This window comes from Rissa tridactyla, chromosome 12 (assembly GCF_028500815.1).
Source record: "Rissa tridactyla isolate bRisTri1 chromosome 12, bRisTri1.patW.cur.20221130, whole genome shotgun sequence".
In the NCBI taxonomy this organism is placed as follows: domain Eukaryota; kingdom Metazoa; phylum Chordata; class Aves; order Charadriiformes; family Laridae; genus Rissa; species Rissa tridactyla.
The window spans coordinates 15,087,750-15,100,058 of record NC_071477.1 but is presented as its reverse complement, the minus strand read 5'-3'; the positions used below and the strand labels follow the sequence as shown (position 1 = coordinate 15,100,058).

The 12,309-nt window shown below is 49.0% G+C and overlaps 1 protein-coding gene across 1 annotated transcript in view; it reads right to left on the bottom strand.

Moving 5' to 3' along the window:
- Positions 1–2,038: 2,038 nt before the first annotated feature.
- LOC128916723 (perilipin-3-like) overlaps positions 2,039–12,309 on the bottom strand; it is a 50,097-nt gene continuing 39,826 nt past the window's right edge. Inside the window, exons 3-10 of the mRNA XM_054218739.1 lie at positions 10,016–10,265; positions 5,559–5,637; positions 4,591–4,786; positions 3,690–3,772; positions 3,195–3,450; positions 2,809–3,008; positions 2,545–2,673; positions 2,039–2,452 (exon numbers count right to left, since the gene is read on the bottom strand). Of these exons, the coding sequence (XP_054074714.1) occupies positions 2,039–2,452; positions 2,545–2,673; positions 2,809–3,008; positions 3,195–3,450; positions 3,690–3,772; positions 4,591–4,786; positions 5,559–5,637; positions 10,016–10,265 (1,607 nt within the window). The remainder of the gene's footprint in view (positions 2,453–2,544; positions 2,674–2,808; positions 3,009–3,194; positions 3,451–3,689; positions 3,773–4,590; positions 4,787–5,558; positions 5,638–10,015; positions 10,266–12,309) is intronic.

Genomic DNA, 12,309 nt, shown 5'->3' with positions numbered 1-12,309 from the left:
GGCACCAGGCTGACAAGGGGAGGACAGCCAGTGGCGTTTGCAGGAAGTGAGTTTAATCAACAGGGGAGAATACACCCCAGCAACCCATAGGCAGAGGCAGCACGATGTATTACACTAAACACAGTATTAACATAAGTCAGATGCGCTGCATTGACAAATCAATATCAAGTACAGGGATGTCTAGCTGTTTCTTAAAAAGCACTTTTATCCAGGTAGGTGTAAAACAGGATTCGGGCACTTTGCTGTTGAGAAGACAACACAAAGCATATTTCCTACCAAGCAGAAGGACTACCTCCAATGCTGCTTGCAGTTCGTGCCCCACTTCCCGCCCTACAAGTCCAGACATAATTACATTAGGCAGACTGGATCCGCCTCTCCTTGAGTGCTTTGCCAGAGAGAAATCGCTTGGCAGCAATCAGAGAGCGTGCGGTGGAGAGATGACCCCTGCAGTTTGTCTCTCAGATCTCAACAATAGCTTGGCTTGGCAACTTCAATTGGCTTATTATTTTGCCTTCAACACAAACTAGTTGTTACGTGAGAAACACCGGTTAGACGGTTGTCTGATAACCTCTCCAACATGCAGAGCTCAGTGAAGCTGGATCCAAGTCTTTACTACGTGAGGGTGTTGTGTTGCATCAATGGAGTAACTGATGCCAAAAGCTTAAGAACCATGTAGTCCCACCACGTTACAGCACTAAGCCATTATACATAGTAGTGTAGGATTATGAGCATTGTTCCAACAGTATTCGCTTCTGCTTAAAAGAGGTGGGAAAGTTCCACCTCTTCAAACCTGTACTTGCTCACCCCAGTCTTGTTTCTTGCTTCCAGGAAACAAGAATTTCAACTATTTTTTTGAAAAATTAAGTCCAGAAACAGCAGTACTCACACCGGGAGCAGATTCCACTCCTTTCCTTGAGGACAGAAGGACAACAGGCAAGGAGCAGAGCTTTTCATTTAGAAGTTCAATAGGCATTTGGTCTGTCAGGCTCAGCTACATCTTGGTCTGGCAAGCCTGAAAGCACCAACCTGTTCCAGCTCTTTGGAAGACGGTCAGACACAGCAGCTGAAGAGCTCTTAGCTCAACTGAAACATCTGTTGGCCAGGAGAGATCAGTGCTGACAATAAGTATCTGTTACCTACACCGTAACGACTCTCCATCTAGGAGTCCACATCTCTCCCAGGCAGCCACTCCCACAGCCCACCCTCCCACCAGACTGAAGTCTTCACCACCAGGTAGCAGCAGAAAAATACAGATGAAGAATTAGACCTAGGAGGTCTTTAGACCCAGGAGATCTAATGACAAGGGATGCCAGGATCCTGACAGCTCCCCACAGCATGGGAAAGTGCCAGGAGGGCACATCCCAAACCTCCAGGTTTGGGAGTGATAAGGAATTACAACTCGGTACTTCCCAGGACAGTAGGAGAGTTTACCAGCTGCAATCCTTACTGTACCACTGACCGCTCACCAGTTCCTGCATTCCCCAACTGCACTGTTCCACCATCAAGGAATAGGTAGGGAGAGTAGCATTCACATCTCTTGGGCAATACTCACTCTTGCAGTCTTTCTCCAGGAGACAATGGAGACAGTAAGCGATTTTGCATGCAGTAATTTTATTTTAAGCAGTTATGATCTAGTACAAGCAGCCTCCAGGAAGAAAATTCTTTACATGGCATACTAGCTGAGGGTTTAAGGCCAACAGCAACCATTGTTTTGTATATAGGCGATGCCTGGATACACTGATGAAGGACATACCACAGACAGTTTCCTAGGGAGGTGGGAGCATTGCAGAGCTTCAACTCTGTTCTCCTGGCCCAGAGCTCAGCCACCATTCCTGAAGGCAGCTACAAGCACTTAGGAATGGCCCTGCTACTTTCACCACCTTCCTTGAAAGCTCCCAAGGATTTATTCACTAGTACCCAATAGTCATCCAAGATGTGACAGCTCCACCCTTAGCTGGAGAGTGGAGTTTACATGAAGACAAGACCAAAGTCCTCACCAGAGTCATGCTAAGCAGGCCTGTGCTCATGGCCTTATCCTTTACAGGAGGGTGGTGGAAGCTTCATGATCCCCTGCTCCTGCTGTCTCCACCTCTTTCTCCTGCAAGGGTTCCTCTGCCTGTGAGGTTTCCACCTCCTCCTCCCTGGGGGAGAAGGGTCCCACCAGCCAGGACAGAGGAGTGTTGTTTTTCAGGTAGTCCAGCAGCTCCTCCATGTACTCCTGGATCACAGCTAGGTTTCTCTGGCTCTGGGTCAAGACACTGCTGGACAAGTCCTGGAAGGAGTTTGCCGCTGAGAAAGAAGCATGAAGCTCCTCTATGGTACTAAGAGATTGTCTCACCTTATCCTGAAAGCTTGAGGGAAGGCCTTGAATTGCAGACACTATTTTACAGCAGGTGATTTGCAGCTGCTGTGTGATACTGCATGCCATGAGCAGGGCCAGGGACTCCATCTCCTGGGAGAAGGCAGGAAGAAGATCAGAGGAGTTGATTTTAGAAAAGTGAAGGGGATGCCCAGTGCCCTTTTTCTTCCCTCCCCAGGAGGTACCTCTGGCTCTGCAGAGCTTGTGTCTCCACTCGCTTTGGAAGACTTCCTACTCCAGTCCAGCCACATCTGGTGAAGTTTCTCCTGCCCCTCCTGAAGCTTTTGATTAAAGCCTTGCTTAAACACTTCGATCTGTGGCAGGGGAAGATCAGAGCGTCAAGACAGACAGATCTGCTGGTGAGCAGCACAGCTCTTTATCATAGCAATGAAGTTGAGACCAAGCCAATGACTTGGTCCCCTCCTTCCAAGAGACTGGGCTCTACCTACCAGTTCAATAATGCGGTGAAGCTGTGCAAGGGCCTCCCGCATGCCCTGCCAGACCTGCTTCATTTTGTCTGTTGAGTGCAGGTAGGCAAATAGGCGAAGTTCATCAGAGAGAGATCCCAACCTCACAAAGTATCTCTTTGTCTCCTGCTGCTGCTCCACTGACATTATGCCTGCACCCTCCTCAGCTGCTGCCAGTTTGGCTGAAGAAAGAGACAGTGTCTGTAAGTGTCTGACCAGAGATGCTTACCACACAAACAAGTATTAGGAGATCTTGGACAAGTAGCCTCCAGCATGACCCATTCCAGAGCAGTGAGATGAGGAATGGGGGTGATCATCCCCTGTTTGGTGGTTCCCATTACAAGTAGTCACATGCACCATTCCCTTACCTAGTTCTTCATTTCCAAGAGGGAGACAGCTGTCTTCTGTTCTCCCCAGCACAGCTTCTGCTCCACTTAGAGCAGTCTGGCCCACTCTGGAGCCCATGACCATCCCCACACTGCTGGTCACTGCAGATCTGGCAGCCTCCACACCACTCTGAAGAGTCTCCTTCGTTACATCTATCACCTCTGTCACTTTGCTGCTCACAGCATCCTTTGCGTCAGCCACTCTGGATGACACCAGCTCTTTTGTGTCAGAGATAATCTGTGGAAGAGGAGACTTACGTCAGAGAAGGGACTGGGTCACTTAGCACACTACAATTCTGAATTGCACTGAGAGGACAGTTAGCACAGCGACTGAGTGTTTTACTCCTGTAGGAGCTTGCACCACGCACCTAGGGCTAGTTTGTTCCTCATACGAGAGCCTACTTCACTCCCAAGCTTAGAAACCCTGAAAACCAGGCCCCTCTGCCAGCCAGGGACTGCACAGACTTGGATTCTTACCTGTTCCACTGGCTTTTGAAGGAGTGGGAGCTTTTCCCCTAGTTTATCCAAACCCTTGGAGGCATACTCACTTGCTGCAGAAACTGAAAAAAAAAAAAAGTGTCAAAACCTGGTTTTCTGCTATTCCATCCCAAGTTCTCCTTTCCTAAGCATGTTGCTCTGCAGGGGGCTTAGATGAAAGTCTCTGGTCAGATCACCAAGCCAGGTGCATCATAAGCTGAATTTGTAGAGCAGCTTGTCTTAGTCTCCTCATAGATCTGTTCACTTTGCAAGCAGCCAGTGGCTATGTCTGACCATTTGTAGAGACATAGCCACCTACATCGGATCCCCTCCTGCAGCTTCTTGAGCTCTTGACTAAGCAGATGCATAGCCCTCATCTCTGCCCAAGCCTCCACATCCCAAGGATCCAGGACCACATGGTAACTGACAGGAGGGAAATGTGCTTTCTGGGTTTAGAGTGAACTCAGGCCTGTCACAGACTATTTTGTGAGACACTTGTCATTAGTAATAGCCCCTCTCACCAGGAGTTTAGAGCTTCTTCTCTATGCTACAGTCATGTTCTTTAAAGGCCATGGCAAACAGGACCTTTAGACTTAACAGGCCTCCAAGAGGAAGCTTTTTCCTGAAGCCACCATGAGCTTGTAAGAATCCTACTATAAGCATCTGCCACCTAATACTTTGGACCTTGCAAGATCAGTTTTAGGGAAGTCAACATTGGAGTCACATCCTGGTCCTCCATCGGACTACTTGGACTAAGATGCAGCTTTTTTAGCCAGGAGTTGTCATTTTAGTATGGCGATGGAAAGGTGTGTTTCCACATCCTATGTCTCCTTCTGGAGCTGGAAGGAGCCAGAGAGTCCCTCACAGACAGATGCAAACCTGCCCTTCCACAGGGGATTACCATGAGGCTCCAGGGTAGTCAGAACTGGCTGCACACGGCTGGCTGTGGCTTCAGTCACACTCTTCACTCCTTTCTCCGCTGCATCACACACAGATCTGATGTAGGGGTGGCTCTCCTTAGTGGAGGCATAAGCTGTAGAAACCATGTCACAGGCAGAGCTGACCAAGGTCAGGTTAGCCACCTGACTTACTGCATCCTAGAAGAGAGGGGAAAAAAAAAAAGCCATGAAGCTTGCAAACATGACCCTGAGCCTCCTATGCAGTTTTCCCCAAAATTTCCTCTTCTGTTTGCCTGTTCAAGTCACCTAGTCTGGGCGAGGAAGCAAGGCTTGCCTTGCTTGGACACTTGTTTTAAAGACTACAACTCAGTTAAATAAGCTGTGGAGCATTAACACTTATGGTTGGTCCATTCTAGCAAGATCTTCCTCTAGCACAATGCTACCAAAGGGACAGCTGAGTCTGTGGGCAACCTAAATACTTCTGTACCCATATCCAGCTGTAACTCATTTGGTACAGCTATTTAACAAGCTAATACCCCAGGAAAACCTTCATCACACAGGATCGAGTTGGTTTTAAGTCGACAGACTTTACACCAGTCTGCAAGAAGCATGCTGCTGGGCATGGGAGTAACACAAGTGCAGCAGGCTTCAGGGCTGTTGAAGCATTGGAACCTCTCCACAGAAGCACTGCCTGCAGATAGCCAGGATCTTCACTACAGAGCTAGAGAAACATCTTTCCAAGCCAAGAAACAGGCTGTTTTGCCTAGCCCAAGAGGTTACTTACACAGTCTTCAGGCCTGCTCTTTTGGCTGTGCCACCACTCACATTTCCAGAGAAGCTGCAGGGCACAGCTCGAGCAGAGGAAAGACTCTTGTTGTGGGGGGCTTGCCTCCCCCAGCCACAGCAGGGCCACCTCCTCCTACCTGCACCCAGGAGCTAACACTCATTACAGCTCACAGGGAACACCTACCTGCTGCTCCTCTTCCTTCACCTCCAGGGAGCTCTTGGCAGCTTCCTCTTTGTCAGGCATAGCAGAGGCCATTGCAGCTGAAACGCAAGTAGAACCACGGGTTTAGGAAGAGGAAAAGACAAGGCAGCCAGGGAGCCTCCAGAGGAATTCCCCTTCCCAGGGGCTGCTTCCCTCTGACCTCATTAAAGGGAGAGGTTCCATCACCACCCATTTTGGAGATGTTCCCATTACAGAAGGAAGGGACCTGGGCTACTTGCAAAGCCATCTAGTGTTCAGGTTTCACAGGGTTTATGTTAATTCAAGGAATGAAGAGAACAAAGTCTTTCCTCACACAGGAGGGCTCCTATCAGGGAGAACCTAGTGCTTATTATCAATATATTTAGAAGAGGCACTGGGTGCCTCCTTCCTCCCCATCAAGACTGCAGGGAGGTCTTGCATTAGAGAGGTAGTAACAGCAGAACTGGAAAATAAAGCAGCTCAAGATGCCACCCTGCTGCTGCTAGCACACACCAACCAGCACCAGCTTTTCACTCAAAACCAGCACAGGCTGTAGCCAACCTTTCAGGCAGGACCACAAGCAACCTTGTGTTAGCTAACACAAATTCCATCATTAAGCCGGGTAAGAAACATCTAAACATGAACCAGGAGTTCAGAGAACAATTACAGCTTTAACACCTGCAAACCTCCCCCAAAAATGTGAGAACAGTACCTTCTCATCCAGTTAGAGATGATCAGCAAGGAAGAACCAAACACCACACCATGCTCCAGCATCCCTGCTCTGCCTTTTTATGCCGGCTGGGGAAGTGGGGTAAGGAGGGACCCTCAGTGACTGACAGCTCTGGGAAGCAGCAGAAAGGAGCCAATCTCTGTCCTGGCCAATTAGAGGTGGCATGGGGCAGAAATGGGCCCTGCTGTGGCTCGTTAATTGCTCTGTAATCAGGCAGGGACACCTTGCCCCGTGTAAAGGAGCTCCCTTCAGAGGCTGGTGCTCCTGCAAAATGCGAGGCATTGCTGGCATGGACCGTCCGCCCTTTATGAGGTTGCCTCAGGTCACGCACTGTTTGGAAGCAGCAATTAGTTTTGTTTCTCTTTTTGATGGGAAACAATAACCAGAAAAGAAAAGCAAATATAGTAAAACAAACCCAGAGAAGGACTTCACACCTAATGTGGGATTCCTCTTCCTTTTACCTGCTAGTGCTTAACGTATAATGACAGAAGTAGCTGCTCAGCTGCTGCCTAATCTTAGAAGCACTGGCACTCAAGTTTCTCATCTGGAAGTCCCCAGAGAGCCTGGTCTCTCTACATCTTCCCCAAAGGCCTGCAGGGTGGGCACCCTGAGCGTAAGGCTGGTTGGTAGCCAGGGCAGACCCCTTCTGCTTGGCTTCAGTGTGTACTTTCAGGGTGGATCTGACTCATGCCATCCCCCTCAGACAATCCGCTTTCCTTTAAACACAATTGCACAGCAGCCCACTGATCTTTCCATGCATTTTGAGAATTGCAGCTTCCATTCATCCCTGCGCTGGGGGAAGTTTGGACACTCGGCAGCCTGGGTCAGCCACGGTCCTCCCCACCTCAGCAGAACTTCGCCTCGCTGCAGAAGGACCCTTCTGATTCACCGGGTTTCAGACCACACAGGGACCTCCGCGTGGTGGTGGGCACCGTCAGCGGGAAGAGGGAAGCCAACGGTGTCTGGGTCCTGCAAGGACTCTCCCTGTATGTGATCTAGTGACTTCAAAATACAGCGGTCTCGGAAATGGCTCTGGTTTAATTTATAGAGGAACAATTATATTGAGCAATCGCAGGAGCAGTGGGTTTCCCACCAATCTGTGTCTTGGAGCTGCTTTTCTCTGGCTTCTCTGAGGATTGACTCCACCAGGATTGAGGACAGAAGCAGTAAATCACAAGAGTCTGGAAGTCCTTTGTGACTGTGGTTATTTTAACTATTTACTAAGCAAGTCCCTCTCTCTTGCTGCAGAGCCTGAGCTTTTTGTACATATAGAAATGCAAATAGACAGGATAAATTGTGCTTGTCCTGCACAATGACTGGTCTCTGGGAAGGCGGCATTTACCAGGCACTGGACACATCTGCACACCTGAGGGTCCCACGTGCCCACAGCTCGAGCTTCATCCCTGGGGGTGTTGCAGCTCTGGGGTAGCTGCAGATTTGGGATTCTGCTCCCTCAAGTGTCTAGAGGAGGGACCAGCCCAGTTAAAGACCTGAGGAGCGCACAACAGCTTAGTCTTTGCACAAGGTGGGATTAAGTATGTGACAGAGCAATCTTCAGAGTCAAACCATGCATTTGGAAGCACCCAAAACTACCATCTGAGGGAAGGACCATCAGACTACCATCTGATGGAACAGGTTACCCAGGGAACTTGTGGATGCTCCATCCTTGGAAGTGTTCAAGGCCAGGCTGGATGAGGTTTTGAGCAGCCCGGTCTAGTGGGAGGTGTCCCTGCCCAGGGCAGGGGGGTTGGAACTAGATGGACTTTAAGGTCCCTTCCAACTTGAACCATTCTATAAGGGCTGGTGTCTCCAGCCGTTGGAATAGCTGTGCTTGGAGTCCAGCAAGGAAACACAGCAGCGGGGACCAAGGCTGCAGGCCCCTGGAGGGAGCTCAGATGCTTGCTGTGGGTGTCCTGGAGGAACCACATCGAGCAGCTGTGACACACCGAGAAGGGCCTCAGATCTCTGCCAGGGCTTCATAAGCTTCAACTGATGTCTAACATTTGCTTTAGGTCCCTCCTAGAGCCAATCCTGGCTCTAAGAGCCAACTTTCGTGGCCTGACTGCTGTGGGAAAGGCCACAGCAGCCATGTTCACCTGCAGTGATGGTGGTGTCTGCCCTCGCACACCAAGTTGATGGAAACCAGACCAACGTGGCGCGGAGCAGCGAGCGTGGCTGGAAACAATGCTCGCACAGCCGGTTACAAAACGTGGTTCCTTTCAGCCCTGTCCTTGGCAGGCCGCCGAGCAGGACTCCTGCTGCCAGAGCCAGATAAAGAAGATGGCAGATCTTTACACAGCAGAACAGTGGGGAGCAGGTAAAGCTCAATCAGGGAGGAAAACAGACTTTAGCCAGTCTTTTAGATACACAAAACAGCTACCCTGATAAACCCAAACAACTCAAATGTAACAGAGAGAAAAGCAAATCCTTCCTAATGAGATGATTGAAAATAAAACGGAAATTTCTATGTCTTTTCTCCTTTGGCTATAAAATCTGAAAGGGAACCCAGGCAGTCCTTAGCTTGTTCTGAGGCCACCCACACCCCTCATGCACAGTGGCAGAGGGGCAGGGGTTGTACATGGGTGCAGGATGTCTTAGCCCGAGGGGCATGGGGAGCAGCTCCGGGCAGAGTGGGGGTGAGCAATGGCCCCCATGTCCTGTTTGCCTGGCTGGTGAAGGCCCCCTTGGCATTGAATTCAGCTCTCCTATAACCTGGATTAATTCCATGCATCAGCGTGTTTCTAGTATCACCGCCTGTATTTTTGCACGAGGGTAGAATGGCTACTGGGTTTTGAGAGGAATAAATGTGTGCTGAATATCTGCCGAACGAAACCTTAGAAATACCTAGAAAAAAAAAAACGTTTGACTGGATGGTCCCAAACAGACACTGATTTGGTTGCATCCGTTTCATCATCAATAGCTGTGGGCATGTGTAAAGCAGTTTCTTGTTCCTAGATAACATTATTGATGAACAATAAGATTTCGGCCTATTTAAGGGGCACTCCATTTCTAAGTTTTTCTGAGGTGCCACAGTCCTTTGCAGACCAGGTTCCAGATATCTGTCTATAACTGTACCAGTTACTGACAGATCTCCTTATGTCCCTGGATTCTGAACATTACAAGTAATTCAGTTGCTCTGATGATGGACACTATGTTCCAAAGATCCTAGTTTTTACACTAAATATAAGGCATTAGCTGTGGTTTCTCAGGTGCATTTACTGGTAAACTCATTGTTAGAAAAAGAAAAAAATACCTTTGAATGTCCCTGGCTGCACAAAGATCACAGTGTCATGCAGTTTTCTGGATGATGATCTTGGGTGATTGTGAGGTTGCAAAATAAGTCCGCTGTAATGGCCATGAAATGACTGGCAAGTGTGATGCTGGAGGCTAATCCAGTAAATCTGGAGGTTCTGACATATTGCATCTTGTCAGAGCTCCCTATTGCCGTAATAGGGAACATATGAGCAATCAGAGTCTAAATCCCTCTCTATGCTCCCTCGTATCTTTTCTGCAAAAGAGGAAAAAAATCTTCTGCGCGTGAACTGTCCTCCAGACAAGGTCTGAAGCAGTAGTAAACTCCATGTCAGAGGATCCATCGTCCCACAAGGCTTTGAGGAAGGACCAGTGTTTGTGCCATTATCCTTGAGGTCTATCTTTCCCTTTCTGTTTCGGAGCGACAGCAGCATCCTTGAAATACGTCATCCTCCAGCGTGAGGAGCCACGCACCCACCTCTCATTGCTCCTCATATCCTCAGCTGTGAACACCATGTGCAGCAGGGGCAGCGTATCAAGGGTAGAGACCAAGCTGGGTCTTTTGGTGCTGAGTAGAGGACTTGAGGTGAGTAGGTCCTCCACTTGACAGAAGTCCCAGTAAGGCTTTGGATGATCAGACTCGTAATGGTTGTACAGGGACAGAAGGGCCCTTGGTGTCTTGAGCTGTTCATGCAGTCTTCTCTGCCTGAAGTGAGTCTCCTGAAGATCTTTATATGAGAAACTGAATTTTGAACCTGTGGAAATGGGAGCTACCACTGCTTCCAACCATCTTCCAGAATAGGGGCTTCATCCAGCTCATCAGTACAGCACAAACCTTTAAGGGACCCCAGACCCTCTTAGGAGGAGGGCCGCTCCTGCTGCCCCACACCCGTCAGGAGCACTGAGGCAGTGATCAACCCTCAGATCCTACAGGTTTCCCAGAAAACAAAAACGCATTACTGTTTCTGTTCCTGTGCTCGAGCTGCCGGGCAGTAGAAAGCCAAGCAGTTAGATCTCCCTCTTAGCTCCCTTTGGCTGTCACCAGAGGAAACAAGTACCAGTTACAAAGAGATGGATGCATCAGCCTGACTCAGCACCTGAACTCCTGCGGGAAACCTTTCCAAAATATACTGTCTTCCAAGAAATTGCCCCTGTCCTCTCTTGCACCCTTTCTTTGCCACTGGTTTTCCACAGCTCTTTTTGAAAGCAGGATGTTTTGCTAAGCCCCCTTGGCAGAAAAAAGCTCGCAGAGAGGTAGAAAACAGCAAGCGATTTCATGTTATGGGTCTGCTGCTGTTAGTCACCAAAAGGCATGTCCTAGTGCTTTGTGTCACAGGGAGAGCAGGGACTCTCTACCTGGAAACTGCTGTTCGGATCCTTTCTAGTATTGACTGAGCCTTTCTGTCTCAGGAAGAAGTAATGGGCGCGAGAGCTGTCAGCCTGCTGCGGAGCTTAGCGTAATCGCTGCACAGCTGGGTTTCAATAGCTGGGTAGTTACGGGATAGTTATGGTGATAACTACCCCTTTGCCTCGGCCAAAGCTGCACAGCACCTGCGTTTGCAAGGAAGGCGAAGACGAACAATCAAAAACAGAAAGGGAGACACTGGGAAAAACAAACAGGAGAGTTTTTGATGTTTTTCTCCTCCACTAAAGACCATTGCCATCATCTGCCCAAGCCAGATTTATTTTGGTGTAACGGATAACCTTTTTTTCCCCTTGTTTAGCAGGGGTGAAGGGGATAGGAAGAGCTAGCCAGAATGGCATTGGCTGTAGCTTTTGCTCATGGGCAACACAATTAATGCAGGCAGGTGATGGTGGTGAATGGAATCAGAGAATCCTTTGCTGCTTGATCATTGATGGTTGATGGGAAAACCTGTGCCACAGAGTCTGCATCCAGCTCAGTGGCAAGATGCTATAGTCAGCAGACTTGGGAGTAGTTTCCCTGGACGTAGGCAGACTCTGAAGGACTGGGCAACACCAAGCGTGCTGCTCTCAGGAGGAGATTGGCTTTTTTTTTTAATGACAGCATGGTGGTGTTGACCAAATGCAGTAACTGGTTGAGCAATAGTTGGTCTTCAGAACTGAGCATCATCCATCAGTAGGTACTATGAACTGTCCTGGTCTGGGGTAGGGGTGGTCAACACAGCAATGTTAATACAAGAGGTCCAAAACAGAGGCCTTCTTCCCATCTGCTTTACCTTGGACCTGTTGAGTGCCATGGTGTATGGTGCCATTGGTGCCTGGTGCCAAGTGCCAGTAAATCCCTGTAACTGCAATTTCAAAGAGACTAACAGGAGGATAGAGAGCTGAGCCTTGCTTGGGAGGGCTGCCTGGACAACAGCTCCAACTTCTCCCATTTTGACTTCTTCAAGGTATGGGGTTTTTTCTTTTCCTGCTGAAACTTATCCTAACCACACTGGACAAGGAAGAAAAACATACTGCATTACAACAGTTATGCTAGAAATGAGCAGCTTTCTACCACTGCTGGATCAGGCTGGCCCTGCTCGTCACACCTGGCCAAACTCTGCACTAAGTGGACCTGTTCCTCATAATATTTGTGCGCATGGATTAAAGTGGACAAGGAGGCCGCTGTGAAGCACTGCATAAGGGTCCTGTCCTGCACAAGGTAACTGTAATATGCCTATCCTCAGGTGTGCAGTCAAGGTTTTTCTGGCTATTTGCTCTGAAAGCGTGGCAGACCCTCTTGTAGGGAAGAGAAGTGGGTTGGGAGTGATCTGAGAGATGTACTGAGCTCAGCTGGGAAAGCCAGCA